At 39.8% G+C, this 20,417-nt stretch overlaps 1 protein-coding gene across 2 annotated transcripts; it reads left to right on the top strand.

The window, feature by feature from the left end:
* Nucleotides 1-2,083: 2,083 nt before the first annotated feature.
* LOC131088375 (carbonic anhydrase 3-like) lies at nucleotides 2,084-13,461 on the top strand. 2 transcript variants are annotated; one of them, XM_058032398.1, is made up of 7 exons: nucleotides 2,084-2,120; nucleotides 2,199-2,396; nucleotides 5,823-5,941; nucleotides 7,900-7,992; nucleotides 9,625-9,690; nucleotides 11,994-12,149; nucleotides 13,342-13,461. In XM_058032398.1, the coding sequence occupies exons 1-7, from the start codon at nucleotides 2,084-2,086 to the stop codon at nucleotides 13,459-13,461; spliced, it is 789 nt and encodes a 262-aa protein (XP_057888381.1). The 2 variants fall into 2 exon arrangements, with proteins under 2 accessions (XP_057888381.1, XP_057888373.1); XM_058032390.1 differs by having other exon boundaries at nucleotides 7,900-8,027; nucleotides 9,657-9,690.
* The last annotated feature ends 6,956 nt before the right edge of the window (nucleotides 13,462-20,417 follow it).

Raw genomic sequence — 20,417 nt, 5'->3', positions numbered from 1 at the left:
CCAACATTTGTCATTTGTGTGTAAGTTACTGCCTGGAAGGCACAATGTGCAGAAGCTGACAAAAAGATGCTCCTCTGGGTGCAACAGGACCAGCTCACTGGAAAGCTAGAATATGAAGACTTTCACTGTTGGATGGGACTCTTTAATAAAGAAGAATGTAAAAATTCTCACACGGAGAAATGAATTTAAATACTAGGGGAAGAACTGACTTGCATCTTTTTCTGTGTAATAAAAATCATGTTCCTCACCTCCACAAAGGGCTCAAATAAGCATTCTTTGTGTGTATGAAGTTGATTAGAAGTCTCTCTGAGATTTCCATGAACATGTCCACTAAATCTGTCTGCTTATACAGACAGAAAATGAGCTGCTCCAATTAGAATTTTATGAACTCACAAGTGTTTCTCTCTAGGCAGATGAGGTAAAAACCAATTCAAAAGGATTAATGTCTAAGCTTTCTGAATTAAAATTGCAACAGGTGTCAATTGTACATGCCTGCCCTTCCAACAAATGTGACATTATCCATTTGATTGATGACACAGTAAAAAAATTGTTTTTTTTTCTTTTGTCCCAAAGTTCTCTTTTGAAATCAAAAACATGTATTCTTCCATACCATTGTACCCAAGTCACCTCCTCGTATTTTCTTAATTGAATTCTCCCTAAAGAAGATATGAGGAACTATGTTTCCAAGGCTACTTTGATGATGAATGCGTCTCTGTTCCTTTAAAGGTAGTAAAAGGATGCCTCTTACAATATTGTGTGAGTTGCTAAGGTTCATCGAGTTTCAATTTGGTGTATCTTCTCTATGTAAAAATACTATGTACATCACTACAGAAATTTTCTCAAATGTATTTTCCTAAGTGAGACACCTTGTCCAACCTTTGACTCAAAGGACTAAGGATGTTTACTTATGATTATATTCAGAGAAGAAGTAATTACTAAACAAATTTAATAAAGCAATTTTAGTTATGCTAAACAAAGTCCATGTTTAGATATTTATTAGTTTAGCTACAAAGCACAACTAGAAGGGGAAACTTTATCTTCCATCTGGTTTTGGGACATCAAATTGGACCAAGTTAGTCCTAAGCTCTGTATATTGTAGCTTCTCAACCTTTTTCTTGTACCTCACCAACACAAAGGGTAGAACCTCTCACAGCTGCAGGTTTATTTCCATACTGCATTACAGTGCTGATAGGTACAAGGAGCATTTGAACAAGTTCACTGCACCTCCATGGTTTGTGATGCTTCTTGACTGACTCTCAAATATTTATCTTGGAATAGTATTTAGTTGGAGTTTTGTAGTTTGAGTTTTTAGCTCAAGGTAGACAGAGTTGCAGCAGTGTTAGGAGGGACTGACAAAGCTATGGGAGATCACAGTGAAGCTGGCATTTGAGAGAAAAGCTCTGAGTGTCCAAAATAGATGTGCAGACAAAGCCAAATAACACAACCATATAGTTGCTAACTCCCCATCATCTGAAAACCAAATGCTCTCCTGACTAAAATACCCACCGCTAAGTTGCCTAACACGAGAAATATATTCTGTGTAAAGCTCCCTGTGTGAAGAACTGACTGGACAGCATCAAACCCAAACTTGAGCCAATGGTCTGCAATGGCCTGCTTGGGGCTGCCATCGTGTCCCTTTGCTCGGTGGTTTTGCAGGCTGTGAGACATCCTTCCAGACAGACACAGGGCCTGGCTGAGCTGTTGCACGGGAGCATTTGTGAAAGCGGGGAAGCGGCAGCGGGGGAGCCTGCCCGCCCTGGGAGCCCGTCCCGATTCCCCGGGGCTGCCTCACGGACCGAGCTCCCTCCGTGCGCTGCAGCAGCCGCTGGGCGCTCCGGGCAGCTCCGCTCCCCCGGGCGGGGAGCCGCGGCCCCGGGCCGGCTCCTGTGTCCCGGGCTGAGCGGGGCGGGCGCGGAGGGAGCCGCGGGGTCCCGCCGGCAGCCCCCGGCCTGCCCCGGGGGGAAGGCGGCTCTGGCCCGCGCCCAGCCCTGCCCTGCCCTGCCCTGCCCCGCGGGGAGGACGCGAGGCCGCGGCGCTCTATAAAAGCCCCGGGCCGGGAGGGGGGCACCAGGGCAGCGGCACCATGGCCCAGTCCGTGTGGGGCTACGACAGCGACAACGGTGAGCGGGCTCGGGGAACCGCGGGGCCAGCACGGCCCGGCTGAGCAGGGGCGACAATTCTGTGTCTTTGTCCCTCAGGACCCGAGCGCTGGCACGAAAACTACCCCCTGGCCAAGGGCGACAAGCAGTCGCCCATTGAGATCAACAGCAAGGATGTGCAGCACGACTCCTCTCTCTCCTCCTGGCACGCCAGCTATGACCCCGGGGCTGCGAAAACCATCCTGAACAACGGGCGCACCTGCCGCGTCGTCTTCGACGACACTTTTGATCGATCAGGTCGGTTTGTATTTTTTGAGGGTTGTTAGGAATCAAGGTTTGCAAAGCGCCGGGTATCAAAAGCATCCTTTAGTATCCAGCCTGCGCGGGCCAGCAGAGAAAAGTCACTTGGGAACGTAAAAAATGTGCTCTGGGAGTTTATTCTGGTGGATCGGAAGGGGGACAGAAAGGCTGTTAGCTGCAGGGGAGCTCCTGAAATACAGACTCTGCTGGATGGTGGACTTCTCCCTATGTCACGTCCTTCCACACAGACACCACATCTTCAGGGTTTGTGTAAGGGACAAGAGTGGGGCTCAGAGGGGTTTAGAAAGCTCTGAGGCACTTTGTAAACCAAAAACTTGTATATGCATTTCTGCTGACTATGATCTTGATTTCTTCTGCATGGCAATTCTTCAGGTACTTCAAAGCCTGAAAAAGTTATGAAAATAGCATTTATGTATATACCATTTTATAGTTTCTGGAAAACTATGAAACAGCTTTGTTAATTGAGAGCAAGCAATCTCATAGATCTAAATTAAATTGTTCAAAACTTGATTGCAGAGCTCTATCTGTGTAGCTCTGGATGCAGACAGGCAACAACTGTCAAAATGAATAATAAATTCACAATATCATATAATGCAAAGACATCTCAAAAGCATGCAGTATTGATTCATCCTTCACCAAGAAGGAAAGCAATCTAATTAATGGAAAGCAGCTACTTTCCTTTGTATTTTTGTGCATCTGCTTTGATTGCACTTGTTTTGAGATTTTGTTCGTAGTCAGCTATATCACTAATGAAATATATCCATAGTACATTGAAAGATCACTTTCCTGCTTATCTTAATGGTCTCCTTGTTTCCTGGATTTCTTTATTTATCATTGCAGCTGCTTGTTATTGTTCCACGTCTCTCAGACGGAATCTCAACTATTTAGAATGAGAACTGTCCCTAAGTTGTGTATTTTTATGGTCCTTTAGTATTCATTAGCACAGTTTCTACACAGCGGCCTCATAAATTGCACTTTTATTACCATAGAAACACAGAATGGTTGGGATTGGAAGTGACCTTAATGATCATCTAGTTCCAATCGTTCCCTCATCACCACCTTCCACTAGACCAGGATCCTAAAGATGCATCCAGCCTGGCCTTGAACATTTCCAGGGATGGAGCATCCATGCTTCTTCAGGAAACCTGTTCCAGTACCTCATCAACCTCACACTAAAAAATTTCTTCCTAATATCCAATGTAACCATACTCCCTTTCAGTTTGAAGACATTCTTCTTTGCCCTGTCACTACCTGCCCTTGCGACAAGTTCTGTTTAAAAGCCAGAATGCTCTTCCAAAAGCTCTGCATAAAACGAATGCCCCAGCTGAAAGCATGGGAAGGAAACTGGTAATGAACATTTTCACATGGTGGCTCTGTTCTATCTTTGCAGCTTTTTTTGTTCTATCTGTACAGCCTCTTTCCTAGAGGCTGAAATGTTTTAGGCTGCTCAAGAAGTTGACTGCTTCCAGTTTGGCCAAACCAAAGGCAGCCCTTGGTGCAGCGCTTCCTCTAAATCACCTTCCTTACTCTTCCTCCCTGTCTCTCCCCTCCCAGTCACTTCTGTTGCTCCAGTGTGTGCAGTCACTCCTGGCTGCCCTTACCTTCTGCACGTTGCTGGGCAGTAATTTAGACTCAGTTGTTTCATAGGCACATGTCTGATCAGAATCAAATACAATGCTTGACAGTTCTGAAATACCACTTTACTACCTTCATTTTTTGGCTTCTGCAGTGCTAAGAGATGAGGATAAGCAACAGTTACAGATTCCATTTAAATTGGAAAAAGAAATATAGTTGAAGATAATTTTTTTTCCAAACACATGGAAGTATTTGAATGTCAGAAAGATTTGGTTTTATGCTAGAGAGATTTGTATGCTGTTATGAAGGGATGTTTTCAAGTTCTTCACAGTATTTTAGCTCTGGAAAGGGCAACCTGTTAGAAATGAGTGGTAAATGAGTTTCCAAACCTTACACTGACTTAGCTTTTAAATGTAGGTAGATCACATAAATTGAACTCCTGCCTCCCATTGATTCCACTGTAAAATGGCAACCAAATCCTTTTGAGGAGTTGGGCCTTAGATTCTATGCCTTTTTTGTCCTATATTAGAAGGTCAAATAACAACAAGTATTTTTCCATTGAAGGCTTCTACAATTACTCAATATATTACTCAATACTATACTGAATTATGATTATTTATGTATGAACAAAGTAAAGAAGTAAAGTAAGAGGAACTACATGCTTAAGTCTCAACAGTGTTTTTCTTCTGTCCCTCCTCTTGATGGTTGTGACACCTAACAACTAAAAAGGGAAACTGCAAAGTTAAACATTTGCTCTGTATAGGTATTCCAACTTGTAGGATATCAAGAATTCATTTGAGACCATTGGGCAAAAGAGGATTTCAATGTTAACTTTGAACTTCAAAGCTATTGGTAGAAGTTCAAACTTGAATGCTATTTAAACAAGGCCTTCTGGCACGGCAGTTGTGAACTACATTATCAGCTTTCTGTGTAAGGAAACACGACTCATTCCAACCTTAGGTAATGAATGAAAAATACATTTGAGAGCTTATCCTCTAAGCAGTCCCTGCTCAAAAGAATCTCCAGGCTGAAAGAGCAGGTGTGATGTTTTGAAAGTCAGAGTTGATATCAACTGTCAGACTGATGCATGGTCAGCATTATTTGGCTAAGCACAGCAGAAGTAACAGCTACTTCATTTCCCTTTTTGGTGGCTCAAGAACAATTTTCTAACTCACTTGACCTAAACTTTATTGTCTTCCCTCACTTCCAAGAAATAGATAATTTTAAATTTTTACTATGTTTTTAGAAACAGCTAACTATCTGTAACCATTGTGTTGATGCCTTGTGAAGGCTGACCTAGAGTAGACACTAGACGGAGCTAAAGAATAAAGTAGGTACTTATTAGAAAGCTTTAATGGATATACCTTGGGCAGCACAAGGTGACCTGTAAAAAATACGCCAGTCATGGACTGGAAATACTTTCTGAAGCACCTTTTGGTTAATTTAATGGCCCTAACACTAATCTTTCTTTAAAAGACCCTTTCTTGACAAGAATCCCCTGTGAACACCCCCTTCTCTCTCCATACCAGGAACCGCAGTGCGTCCACTGGCCAGGAGAAAAGGGGAGGTTGGGCAGCTGGGGTTTGACTCTGTGCTTGACTCACAGTTTTCCCATGGCACAGAACTCCCGATAACACAATTTAGCCTCAGCCACGTAAAGTGGCGAGCGTGCTGGCTGCAGGAGGGAGCCGCGGGGTGGTGGCGGTGCCGGTATCGGTGGGGGTGTCGGTGGCTGTGCCGGTGCCGGTATCGGTGGGGGTGTCGGTGGCTGTGTCGGTGTCTGTCGGTGGCGGTGTCGGGGCTGACGCCGCCGTGTCCCCCATGCAGTGCTGAGGGGGGGCCCGCTGAGCGGCGCCTACCGCCTGCGCCAGCTGCACCTGCACTGGGGCTCCTGCGACCAGCACGGCTCCGAGCACGTCATCGACGGCGTCAAGTACGCGGCAGAGGTAGGGCGGGCTCCAACAGCTCCAACAGCGGCGCTCCGCGCTGGAATTCGACTGGTTTCGCATCTGAACGCTTTAACCATGCTCCCTCTTGGAAGTGTTTAGCCACTGATTTTTCTGCGCCCGTGAAACTCGCGCATGCTGCTTAACATGCAGCGGGATAAAGTCGCATCCGCCAACAAATGTATCCCTGCAAGTATACTAACACGGATTTCTTCACGCCAGAGTTTATTGCTTCTATCTTACAATGTTTCAAAAATATTTGCGACGAAGCAATCTGTTATTTCCAAATAGGAAGAGCTGCTGAAGGGTTTTTTTGGCTTTTAGTCATTTCTGGTATAGCTTGAGTTACCAAGTTAGTTTCAAACGAATAGAAAAACTCACCAAAATCACATTTGATAAGCTGACATTCAAAATCAGATCCGTCTTAAAACTGGTTCAGAACATGCTTTAGTTTCTGAACATCTCAGCTTTAAAATAGCTGGGTTTATTTTCAGGAACCACAGAAAATATGTTTGGGTTTTGTTTATTTGGTTTTTAATCTTTTTTGTGTAAACCACTGCAGGGCTGTTGTCCTAGTTTGTTAAATTTCATGAATGCTTTAGACCCTGAAGATTTTTTTCAGGTCCTAAATGTAAGTGAATTAGCTATTGAGGGTAGAGAATTGTGAGCAAAGGCTGCCTCCTTCCTCCACCTTATTTGAGAACAGGCTCAAAATACATACCTATGCCCACAAAAACCCTGCAGCCCTGTTTTCCTGCCTTCCAGCTACACTCTCAAAGCCCAGAGCTTGGAGAAGCTTTGCCCACCTCTCACAGGACAAAACTGAGGCAGATATTTTCAGGGTCAATGTGCGCAGACATTGCAGAGAGGACTGCGGTGATGGCTTAGGATTTTTCCCCCTTTCCTTAACCACAGCTAATCTTTGCTGGTATTCTGCTTTCTGTGGTCAACCAAAGAGAAGAAAATCTGCTTCCTCAAACTATTTCTTGGCTAGTTCAAGCGCAGATTTTTACCTTACTTTTGTTAGCAGTACTCATTGATGGGGGAAGAAAGCCTGGAATATATGTACTTTGGCTACATTGCAACCAAAGATATATGGTTGCTCCAGCTTTATCCTTAGCATTGAAATCCTTATTCTCAAGAGAAAAGAAACAGAGAACTATAGATTCATTCATATTCAAGACAATTTTTTTTTGTTATTTTAAATAAACTTTTAAAAAATACTTTCTTTTCCCCCATATGACTGTGTTCCAATGCACCTTAATCTGAGGTTGCACACTGCTAGAGCTTTATGCATGAGCTAGAGATTTTCTGGACAGGGATTTTCTGAAATATTTTTGGAAAATATTTTTCAAATTTTTTGAAAATTTTGAAATATATCCTGAGAATACAGCATTGTTGAAAGTAAATATGAGAAAAAAGGCACATTATATCCCACCGTAGATATGAGAAAGAAATGTCAGATTATATCCCCACTCCCTTCCAGTACAATGTGCTGACAGTAGTAAGAGGTACAAACCAATAACGTATGCGTTACATACAACCCAGTGTAAATCCCTGAGCTGACATCTGCATAACCTGAAGATCTAAAAATGTACTTGAGATGAAGTGCATGTCAGTAGGTGTTTTATGCACTGCATGTGTGCATGTCATGTGCTTGGATTAAACTATTTATAGTTGCATTGTCTGATATTATGTGGTAAACTCAATTTTCTTTGTTCTATGCTTCAATTAGATGCAAAGCAATGCTTTATGGAAACCAAAAGCATATAAAAGCATGGGAACAGCAGTAAGAAATACATTGAGTTTTCTTTTTCATGTCCATTCCTTTACTTACTGTGTACCAGAATATTTTCTTAATTTAATTTAAAGTGAAGATTGTGCTGTTGACAATTTCTTGTATTTAAAACTGAGGTTTAACTGATTTTTAGTTAACTTATTTTTAATTATGATTTTAGTTACATATGGTGCACTGGAACCCAAAACACGGTAATTTTGCTGGAGCTTTAAAACAACCTGATGGTGTAGCTGTTGTGGGAATTTTTCTGAAAGTAAGTAGCAAATATTCAGTCTTTGTAATTTTTTTGTATTTTTCCTCTTTCTCTAGTGCCAGGGGAAATGTTACCATTGTTTTTTCCTGCACTGCAGCTTTTTCCTGTGGTGTGGACTGGGTGAGGAGGAGGGTCTGCATAGGCTGTTTCCTCTCATCTTTTGTGTCTTTTGGCTGCTAGCAGGTGTTGTATCTGCCTGTCAGCAAGGTTATGTTGACTGATTCCCTTCTCTGGTCTCTCATTGATTCCCACACAAGCTAGGAATCAAAATGAATTCAATGAACCTACTCCAAAAAGAAAGAATTGATGGTAAAATAAGACCACTCAACATTCTAACCTTGAAATACAGAAATTTTTAAACAAAATAATACTGCACCAGTATTTTCAGATCGATTTTTTATAAACTCAACAGAAAGAAAGTAATCCTTGTATCAGATCTACATGTGGTCTAGGACATTGAGAAATGCTAATGGGCACACAGACTAATAGCGATAAAGTACAGAAACTTCAGTCCATTCAGCTGCAGGTGGGCATTTCAGCTTGAACACATCAGGGAAGAGGTGTCCTTTTATTGTTTTATCACTAGTAAGTGGCATTTGTAAAAGCAAGAGCAAGTGGATGTAATTAATTTTGCTACAGTGTCCCTGGACAGACTGGATGCAGTGTTGTTTTAATTCTATTACACTGTGAGCCAACCTGACCTTTTCTCTTGTGGTTAGTCAAAATTGAAGGTCAGCACCTGTCCAGATTCTCCCCTATGACTATGTCTTTCAATTCTTTTGTCATTCCTTTTGGTCTATTTTAGGCTAAAGCTTTATGTTGTCAAACACAACTTAAAAAGCACACCACTATATTCCTATTAACCATGCTAAGGTCAGCTAAAAGATCTTGAAAAGTAAGTAGTATCATTGTCTTCTCTGGCCCTCTTTCCCTGTTTCCTTCTTGCTCTTTGATGAAGGAGTGGTTGATTTTCTCTGAATTTGTAATTTTCCATTACTGGGTTTTGGGATACTACTAAAACAGGATTGAATTACCTTCTGAGAAATTGAAGTTAATCGATTTTGGAACAAGACATGGCAATAACTGTACATCTTACTCATACTGCCTTCACTCTTCTGGGAAGTCAGCATTTTGCAAGTGCTAAATGTCATGAACACAAGCTATAAAGTTACCCCTCTACCTTATAGCTTGAGGTCATCTTGACATGAATTCATTACATGTCTTGCATCAAGTCTGATCTGTGTGCGTGCGTGATGCAGAATGAAGTGTCAGCAGGAACTGCAGCCCTTCAGGCTATCAAGACTTTGCCAAGTGCTGAGACATCCCACGGTGGCTGGGGGTTTCTTTTGAAGCAGGAGCCAAGGGCTAAGCCCTGGGTAGGGACACTGAGTGTGCAGCACATTCCTCAGACAGGCGTGATGCCTTGTAGCATCCTTCAGCACATGTCCAAATTGCAAAGCCAGCCACTGGAGTCTGCTATTTTGGATGTTCTCTGAACACATAATTTTCTCAGTCCCTACTGGATTCTCTGAGACTGCTGCTGCCTAATATGGCAGATGGGATGTGCTGAATTTATTTCAAATACTGTGGAACATGATGAAAAACATACAGGATTTGTGCTTTGCGTTACAGGTTGGGCAAACTCCCAAACCAGAAATGAAGAGAATTCTTGAAGAAATTGAAAACATTAAGACTAAGGTATCAAAACAATTTTTTTGTGATATAATGTAGCTGGAAAGCCACAGAAGCAGGAATCAGTAGTTCAGATTCATATTTTGGCATAGTTTTGATGCCAAACCATAGCACCAGAGATGACACATTTTACTGTGGGGCATGATACTTTCTTTTGCTTAATTAAATATTTAACTCCTCACTTCTGCAACTATTCTTGTTGAAGGTGATTTTTTTATCAATCCTTGCATACATAGTTAATAGTCTTATTGGTACTGCTCTCTAAAAAATATGCCAGTGGGCCAATACCAAGAAGAAATTAAAAGCTTTTTGAATTTGAAGACAACAGTGGCCAAAAAAAATTGCACATAGCAGAGTCAGAAATTTAGTTAGCCTAAAATGAGAAGAAACTAGTAGCAATTATGGAACAGGCTCCCAGTCAGTGTAAGGGAGATTAAAAATGTTACTAGTTTTAAGAAGGAACTGTATTGATAAGAGGAACTACATGGTGCAGTTCCTGCCCGGTCCTAAGTTCTCTCTTCCTATGATACTAGCTCAAATAGCATTGCAAATACATTCCAAACTGTTTTTCAGTTAAATTAATGATCTAAGGCACCAATCCATGGATCTATTTCATGGATACAGCTGCTGAAGGGAGTTATTTGCAGAGAACTGCAATATTGCATCTATTGTCACTTAGCATTATCATTTACAATAAACTTAATCTCTAGGTGTACTTTAACAATTATACTTCATTATAAACTTTGTGATTCTAATACTAAAAGTTGTTGTTTCTGTTTTTTTTTTTTTATTTATTTCACCTTAAACATGTTACCAGATCACCAAATTTGTTGGCATTTTCTTGCAGATTTGCCAGAATTCCTTGCATTTAATGCATGTATGTGTGTACTGCCATTGATGTGCAGGTCTGAGCCTGACAGCTCTTATCTCCTTTGTAAGAGTCATGTTAATTTTATTTTTTCAACACAGTTTTCAAATGCAATTAAGTTGTTTCTGTTGAGGCAACTGAAGGTTATTTTTTCACCCTATCCTTGCCCCCGCCTCAATGTGTCAATGGTATCTCTTTTTATGGCTTTCTCTCATAATGACTATATCATTTTTTTGGCCATTTACATGTAGGAGTTCTGGAAAAAGCAACAGTTGAACTAAAGCAGAGAAAGACAAGTGCACATACAAAGAACTACATATTGTATTTTATTTCTTATTTATTTTCTGTCATCACAGACATTTTCCCAAGATTACTTATTTTCAGAAAGATTAATGGGTGGTGTTGCTGGTGTATTTATCACACATGCAGTTTCAATTGCTCTGATGCATTACAGGTGAAGAAGTTGGTCACTGTACTTTATTTACTGAAAAAGCACAATTTTGTGAATTTATTTGCAAATTCATATTGAACTTACAGCACAATCTTTTCAGGAGGATACAATTGGAGTCACTCTTTCTACTCTTAATTTGTGCAATGATGCATGGAAACAATTTCAGCTTCTGCCACTCACTTTGTTCTAATCTAGAGAAGATTCTCCATGATAGAAGAAGGAAATAGGAATAATATATCTTCCTTCCCAGAACTGTATCCAAAATATCAATAGAGAAGTGAACTGCATTTCCTTGGTTAGTTTTTGTTGCCCAGAGGGAACAAGGAATACTCATCACAGTCCTGTGGAGTTACAATCCTATTTGGTGGCAGACTTAGCAGGAAATGTTGTCTGATGTCTGCTTTCTCCCTTGTCTGGTGGTAATCACCTTGAATTGTAAGATATTTAGGACCCAGTACTCTTACAAGAAATATTTTAATTTTTTACTAAGTGTAATAGCACCAACAAAAAGACTGAGTATGCCACCATGAATATATAACTAGAGCAGAATCTTAGGAGGAGAGAGATGCAGATTTAAATTCCTCCAGACAGAAGAGGAGACTGTAACGAATCTGAGATAAACGCCTGGCCACTATCCTGTTGGATAAAAAGGGTAACAGTTCCAGCAATGCCACAGGCTTTAACTTTTGTCCCAATGGCCCAAAATAAAACACAATTTTGATAATTCCAGAATAGAAAAATGTAAAAATTAGTTTGCTTTAATCCCACACAATTCAGCTTGTAACTTCTTTTAATTTATGAATGTAATCAAAATGTCAGTTTTGATTACATTCATAATTGCTGGGATAGTGCTTGACAAGAAGAAAAGGAGATTGATTTCTTGCATGAATCTTGGTATTTAATTGCTTCCTTTATAGTAACGTAGATACTGATGACTTTTAAGATGCAGATCTCTAGACTTACTGCAGAGAATTGTTTTGTTTCCCTAAGGGAAAGGAGGCTCCTTTTCTGCACTTTGATCCTTCAATTCTTTTCCCCAAATCTCGTGACTACTGGACCTACCATGGTTCATTCACCACACCCCCCTGTGAGGAGTGCATCACTTGGATTCTCCTGCGGGAGCCAATTGAAGTCAGCGCAGACCAGGTAAACTCCAGCCAGTTCTGCTGCTCCTTTTCCAGTTCCCAGCAGAGTCTCAGTATGCCAGGGTGATGATTTGCAAGCCCTGTGTTACCCTGCACTTTTTGATAGGGGAATCTTTAGCTGTGGACAGTGAGAAACTGCCTGCAGAATGGACTGTTGAAATGGGCTGTGAAACTGACCCTGAGAATCAGGTGCCCTTGCAGGACCCTTCCTGGAACAGCCTCAGCAGTGGTGTTCTTGGGATGCAGAAAACCTGCTAAGGCAGAGCCTTAGCCACAAAATTCAGCCATCATGGAAGTCTCAGTTCATTCCATGTGCTTTACAATTAAGTGGAAAGTGAGATTAATATTTTGCTGCTTTCCTAGTTTAAGAAATTGCTGGTCCAGGCCTTGACTTCTTAAAAGCTTTGAGTGAGCAAGATCAAACAACCTACAACCTACAAACCTGAACATTCATACAAATTAATGTACCACTTGCATTTACAGACAAAAAAAAAAAAAAGCCTGTCTGGATAAGGTGACATTTTTAGTTCTTGTGTCAAAAATTTTGGCTATTTATACCACTTTCTGCTTCAGCAACACAAGTCAGGGTATATCCTTTCTACTGAAATGGCTGTTTTCAAAATAGATTTATTTTGCATTTGGATGAAAGGGTAACAATTAACAACAATTATCAACACTGAAATTAGGTTAATTTGAATAACAGCAGCTGAGTGCTGAATTCATGATTCAATTTAATAATCCAGTTGGCATATCTCTGCCTTACAGATCAAAATACAAACTTCTGCACCAGCTTTTTCTATCACTGCCTTGCACTGGCATAGGTCTGGATCTTCCTTCACAGATAGCTGTATTTTCACAAGGAGAAAATTTGCCTGCTGTCCAGCTCCAGCTGGGAGCAGGCGCTACTCCTTTTCCACACTGTGGGCGTGAATCAGAGAAAAATCCAAAAGAAGCCCAGACAAGGGTCAGATGATGAACTGCTCTGTGGATGAAGAGTGTGAAGATCCACAGAAACAGGGCCAGCTCCTGGGCTGCAGCAATCTTTATCAGTAATCCCAGCATTGTTAGCGACTCTCGTTGTCATTGTGTGCTTGTGACTTCACAAGAAAATTCCCTTTTCATCTCAGAGTTTGTTCTAGGCAGTAAGGTCTACAGTGCTTCCACATGGACACTTGAATTTTTCTTCCTTGCAGATGGCAAAGCTCCGTAGCCTTTCCAAGAACTCTGAGAATGAACCTGTGAGCCCTCTTGTTGACAACTGGCGCCCACCGCAGCCCCTGAAGGGCAGGATAGTGAGAGCCTCGTTCAAGTGAAATCTCAAGTCTCACTCTGCTGAACCTGAGTGAGAAAATCCCTACATCACAAAAGTGTAGTTAGTTTTTTGCTGTCTACTGCTTTTCCTCTGGATCCAAGTCTGTGCTTCTCAGTTTGAAATTCTGAGTGGTAAAAGTAAATCTATTTTTAAAAGCAGAAGAATACTGTATGCAAATACTAAACATAATAAGCAAATGTGAGAAGTAATGATTCTTGACCAAAAATGCCTCAGCATTTATGGTCACTTCTCTGCCTTGTAGTCTTATAGGAAAAACAGGCTCAGTTTCAATATTTAAAATTAAGTTCAAATGCAATATAGTAAGGCAAAAAAATAACCAGTAGTTCAGGAAAGCAGAAGTAATGGTAGATGAACAGGAGGGAAATGCCTGTCTGCACTGTGATCTTGCTCAGACACCCCACCCTCAGAGGAGACATCCAAAGAATAAATACCCTTTCAACATACCAGGTTTCCCTTCCCTGTCTTGTTCATAGTTTTTTATCCGAGATTAGATTAGTGGTCTGAGGGTAAAATCAGGCACACTCAGTTTCTGAGTGAAGAAGAAAAGAGACTTTGCTGTCATTTCAGCATTTGCTGTCTTCAGCATATCCTGCTCCTGCCATTGTTGATCTTTTCTTCCTTCACTGCTGCTGTTACTTCACCCACCCAGTGTGGAGTCCTGCTGGTATCATATTGCCTTGTATTTAGCATATCAACTTTAGTACTGCTGAGGGAGAAGTGCCTTTCTTCTGCTGCTCCATGTTATCTCCCAGAATGATGGATTTTTGGTGCTTTGCCTGCTTTCTATATTTGACACCTTAATAGTTTGCCTGTTAGGGATTTTGTTGCATATGGAAAGGATTTCTCTGGATGATTCATATGTGTCACTTGGGATAAATCCAGATTAAGTCACCTAAGTGTTTGTTTATTTGACTCTGTAGCTGGAGAATATAAATGGATTCTGTTAGGCTCAGTTCCCTTGTGGGGAGACACATCAGTTTTCAAATAAGATCCAAGCAAGGAATCACTGGCAGACAGAAACATCTATATCAACTTCCCCTGTCCTTCATCATGCACACTTCATCATTTCAGAGTACAAGTACCATCTAGGTTGAACCCACACAGAGATCATGTGAATAAAGATATACATTATATTCAACACCCAGGTGATTATTCAGTATTAGACATAGAGGAGATTGGATGGTGGTGCATAAATCCCACTGCACGGGCAGCTTCTGGGTTCTCTGTGTTCCTGTAAGTCATAGGAATGGTACTGTAGGTAGCAGTGGGTGTTCTTCTGGAGATGTTGCCACAAACATGTTCACAGCAGCATTTATGAGGGATATGTCAAAGTCTGAAAAAAAACCAGACTACAAATGGCTGGAACAGGCATTTCCCAGTTTGTCTTAATTATTTCACTTTCACTTTATTACAAAAAAGGGTGCTCCAACAGGGAAGTAATGAATGGGCAACACTGGACAAATTCTGCTGTTATTACCAGTACAATTCAGTGAGAACCCAGAAATTAAACTGAGGGCAGATTTAGATCCTTTTTATTCATTTAGAATTGTTCTAAGGAATACTAAATTCCCACTGAAAGTTAGTATTTTAGTTTATTAGGATTGTATTAGGATTGTATTTTGCTTAGTATAAAGCAGTTTCTTTTTAAAAATTAAGTTTATGTGAGTAGAAACTAAAGTATTGATTGAATCCTGTTTACAAATGTTTTGGCACTGGCTTGATTTTATCAGAAGATCAGCTTTTGATATTATGAGTGCAGCACTTGTAAAGGTATTGATTTTAGGAGTCCCTTACATCTTCTTGAAACTTTGGATCTGTAAATCTTCTCAACACATAAAAATGTTACTACAGAAAGCTCATAAGCAACATTTTTTTTCTACTGACATATGTCTTATGTGCAAAATGCCTTCTCACATGCATATGAGGTTGATCTTGATGATGAGAAAATTTTAACACAACTGAGACAAGGGTTTGAGTCTTTCGACCTAAAAGCCATTGACTGTGATGTTTTAATCTCTTGTTATTGAAGCAATAAAACAAGGTTAGTTCTCTGCACTTGAAATAACTGCTTTTATGTCTTGAGAGAATCAATAAATTGACTTACATAAAAAAATAAATTGATTGCTGTTTTTATGCTAAGTGATGACTGAAAGTAGCAAAAACTTAGTAGAAAACCTTGCTGCTCCTTTCTTTGATACATATGCTTGTAATCCAAGGGGAACAGACATTTGAGTACTTTTTAGCTGTTGGAGTTTAGGAAAAGAAGCACATCAGTTAGCTGAAATGTTACATAATTCTGAAAATTCCTGATTAGTTTATACTTTTGAAGCACACAAACTTGTTAAAGAATAATTGCCTGCAAAGCAGACAATGAGTGCACATTGCTTGGTTTGCATATTTCCTCCACTGCTTTTTAAAGGTACAAAGGTACAATAGAAGTTTATGAACTACTGAAATAGTGGTTTTGGTTCCAACAATCAACATTTGGTTTGTATGTTGGCAAAAAGGAAAATACAGTCTGAAATTTATATTGCTTCCTCATGCATCTCCTCTGATGCCATTATCTCTTCAAACTATTACTACACAAAAATATCAGCCTCACCAAAAATATGCTTTAAAGTTGTTTTTTTTCCCTTGAAGAATAAAGTGCACACAGTTTTGTTCCATTGCCTTTCTTCCTTTGATGAAAAGTGTAGCTCAGCATTGATTACCTTGGTGACAAAATCAGAATATGTGGATTCTAACCCTGCTGCCCCATGTATCTTAGAGAAAACAAACAAACAAACCCAGTAAAAATCCTTATGAATTTAGTGCCTATAATGTATATATTAATTAGAAGGGCAGCCAAGTGATTCACATTGATTACCACCAATGAGGTTTTGACAAAAACTTGCCCAGTTTCCCACACCTCACAAGAGAAATTACTAGAAAAACTAAAAGCTTATTGCTGTAGTTTCAAAGCTTTTATCTACTAACTGAAACAGGTATCACCATCTTTCGGTCATGTGTAAACTTGTAGCTGAACTGTGAATTCCTGGTATGGCACTCATGTACAACCAGCTATAATGCTACATTTTTAAAAATAATTTTTATATTCAAAATATATTTTCATTTTTGTAGTAACTACAAAATGAAAATAACATGTATCTTTTTTTTTCTGTATCTCAAAGAAAGATGCTCCTGGATGTCCTTGCTGATGCTTCTGTGCTGAGTAATCAGCATTGAAGAACATTCATATTGTCAAGGAATTGGACAAAATGGAACAGTATCTGTTTCTTCCTGAGGCATTTTGTCCCATGCCTCAGCAAAGGGAGCAGTTGTATGATGTGTGTTCTACCTTGTCTATCTGCCTTCCATCTCAATGAATTCTGGCATTTATCTTAGTCAACACTGGAGCACAAAACATGTATTCAAGAATTATTTTATTTCCAAGCCCAAGAATTTAATAGAACATTTTATAAGATTCCTCACTCCCAAGAATTTAACGGAACTTTTGGTAAAATTCCTCACTCCCACAAAAGGTAAAGTACAACTAACGATGAGTTAGAGATCAAATTAAACTCAAGGGGTTTCTTTAAACATAGTTTTTAAAGTATCTTCTTTTCAGTTTACAGCTGCTGCACACATTGATTTGCAAAAAAAGTGCAATAACGTTAAATTAACATATTTGGGGTTATTTCTGAGGGAGAGACAGAAAAACTGTAGAGTTTTGTGTTCATTAAAGCACACAAACAGATTTGAATACAGATGGAGAAGTTGTGATATTACTGGGAAAATAAGCACCAACACAGTATTGCTATTATAGAAAATTTAAACTATATTTGGACTGAATAGCACAATACTTGCAAGAATGTCCATGAACTTAAATGAGCAAAACACTTGTAGAATCCTAGGCCTGATCTGGACCTTAAAGACCATCTAGTTCCTGCCCCCATGCCATGGGCAGGGACATCTTCCACAAGACCATTATTTGGAAAAAAAATACATACTAGATGGAAAATTTTCTGTAAAACAGGAGGATGGAGAAGAAGGAGTGCTGCAAACTGATGAAGTCAAGATGCAAGTCCACAGCCTAAATTAATACCTCACTTTCAATAAGGACAACTGTGAAGAACAAGAGTACAAATAAAGAAGTGTAAATAAGAATATATTAATATATGTGAGAATGAAAATTAGCATAAAGTGAGATGGTAAATCAAGTAGGACAGCAGAGCAAACTTCATACAGATGGAGTTGCCTCTGCTTCAGAAAACAAAAAGATTGGCATAATAAATTGCAACCCTTCTGTTGAGCACTCTATTCACAAGATCTCCCTGGAGACAGCATCCTGCCTCTCTACAGGAAAATCCAACCGGAAGGTTGGAAGCAATGATGCCATCAGGTATGCAAAAGAAAGGTTTCAGTCACTAATTAACCATGCCTGTAGTTAGCACAAGCAGGAGCACTGACAGCACGTCATCCGCATGGGAATTCTCAAAGTAAGTCTCACTGATTTTGCCACTAATTCTTTAAGTCAGAGGCTGACATTAACTTATGCTTTTGCAGTCTTGTCGTGCCATCAGTAAGCAGAATATGCAGTAGGTGTTAGGAAAAAATATGGATTTGGTAAATTTGAGTAGCGCACTGTCACTCTTTGACTGTTACTAATATCATGCAGAAGATCTGTCAGAAAACTGTTGAAGAACTTGAAACTCCTTCCTGCAGTTAGACCAGTTTCCACGCTGCACTAGACCAGGAAGCCCATGGACCAGTTGTCTCAGACCTTTATGGTGGAGATATTACATATTTACTAGACTAAGATTTTTAATTCTTCCAATTCCCAGTAGTTTTTTTCTTTTTTTTTTAACTGACATTCCCATGTGTAATCCTACCTTCACCTCATAGACAACACAAATATTCCTGCTGAAAACTTAAGTGAAGGATGCAGCTTCTTGCTTTGCTGGAGATGGTCATTTTCCAGAGCCCACACGGTGGAGCCAGTTCTTCAACAGTCACCTTCCTGACACCACTTTCAGCTAGCAGGAGGCCTGGGCAGTGCAACTTCTTCCAGTCCTGCACAAGTAACTGAGCACTGAAAAAAATGCAGTTTATCCAAGTTCTTCTTGAGCTACAGGATCTGGTGTTTAAATAAATATTGATAGTAATGGACTGGTATTAATTTCTATCTGAATTTTTTTCTGTATTTTGTCTGCATGTTTATTCATGCAAAGTCTATGTAAGGAAGTGCTTTTGTTTCCACAGGCTGAGAATAGCCCAGATAATTCCATTCCTAAAGTCCCAGTGAATCCTATCACAAGGTAAGAGGAGTTAGAGGTGAAAATCTCCCACTGGTATGTACTGAACTGGTTCCTGATTTGAGTAATTGTGAGACCAAGACTGCAGGATACATGACCCTCCATATCAGCAATACCCTGGCTGAATAGCAATTTCAGTCTCTGCGTGTCTCAGTCATCGTTCATGGCTATGATAATTTCTACACTGAATCATAAAACAAAGGCATTTCCATTAAGGTTCACTTCTTTCAGAGAACAGTGACTTTTTTTTCTTAACACTGCAGGCTACCAGCCATTAAGCCCTAATTTAAGAGCTCTCACAATGTTGTGAATTGTCTGCGTAATAAATCTCTGCTGGAGAAAGAGTATAATCATCAAATATTTTTTCTTGTCAGACATCATTGAGCAACAAATGGCAACAGTGTCAGCAGCTTACCTAAATTTACAGCTAAGCAAATGCTACTGACCCTTGAACAAACAGATGAGAGTTGGTTTGTTGCCCAATAGTGTGTAAGATCTATAATTGAAACACTGATTTCATTGTCTCTGTTGGGAAAGGTAGGGAATGCAAGTTTAGAAACAATCCTTTCCATGCCTAATGTCTTGCAGCATTTTGCTGTAACTTCCACCACTGAAAAATTCTGCAAAAGGGAGAGAGCCCATGTAATCTAAATAATGCTGAGGCTTTGGAATATTTCTTCTGCCTTTAAGGTAATAATTGTGCCAGGACTTACACTAAATTACGCACCATAAATATGGTACAGTGTTAATTAATAGGGCAAATAATTATGTTCCTTTACTGGTGTTCATCATCAGACTATTTTAATGCCAGTGTAAGAAGTCCCATAAAATATTTCGAACATTTCCAACCAGATTTTCTATATGTTCTTCCCACAGCCTCAAAACCCCTGTATACCTTGTGTATACAAGTATCTTCTCCTCATCTTAAAGGCAATGGGGGGTAAAAATCCGCTGCAGACAATCTTGACTGGCAGTTCTCTGTAAAAGCAACTCCTTGCTGGGCTCTGATTGTGATCTTTTAACCTGGATATGATCTGAGTTACAGTGAGGTTTGCTTTCTGGTTTAGGTTTCAATCAATTTGATCTTTTAATGGTTCATATTTAATAGCATACAACAATTAAAATGGTATTAAGTTAATAAAAGTAAGCATTGCCATTAAATTGCCATTTTGGAATCCTGAAAAAATCTGTGGCTTTTTCTACTTTGCTGAGCTTGGCTGTCCTAGGTAGTCTCTCTTGCCCTTTCTGGAAGCACAGTGCTCCCTTTTTACAGAATCTGACCGATGGGTTTGCCATTTTTACATAAGTTTTTTATGTTTGTTGTTTGGGGTTTTTTTGTTTGGTTGTTTTTTTTTTTTGTTTTTTTTGTTTTTTTTTTTTTTGTTTTGTTTAAATGCTGGAACAACTTCACAATATGCATAGAACAATAAAACTTCAAATGTAACAGTGAATCCATTACTTGCATTTGTATCTTCACATCACAGGATGTAGGGTCCAGCTCCTGACGCACCTGTTCAAGTGAGCCATCTATTCACTTGGAAATATTTACTGTGACTGAGCTGTTGAATAAAAGACATGCACTAAAATTTGTAGCCTGGATAGACTTCATGAATGTGGATGCACATATTTCCATGTCAGCAAG

The sequence above is a fragment of the Melospiza georgiana genome, chromosome 1 (assembly GCF_028018845.1).
Source record: "Melospiza georgiana isolate bMelGeo1 chromosome 1, bMelGeo1.pri, whole genome shotgun sequence".
NCBI lineage: Eukaryota > Metazoa > Chordata > Aves > Passeriformes > Passerellidae > Melospiza > Melospiza georgiana.
The sequence above is the reverse complement of the archived record's forward strand: the minus strand, read 5'-3'. Positions and strand labels throughout refer to the sequence as shown.

Coding starts and splice junctions, on each gene's coding strand:
- LOC131088375 (XM_058032390.1), top strand. CDS start 2,084: ATGGCCCAGTCCGTGTGGGGCTACGACAGCGACAACG. Junction 5,942..7,899: donor GCGTCAAGTACGCGGCAGAG/GTAGGGCGGGCT, acceptor TTATGATTTTAG/TTACATATGGTGCACTGGAA. Junction 9,691..11,993: donor TTGAAAACATTAAGACTAAG/GTATCAAAACAA, acceptor TGTTTCCCTAAG/GGAAAGGAGGCTCCTTTTCT.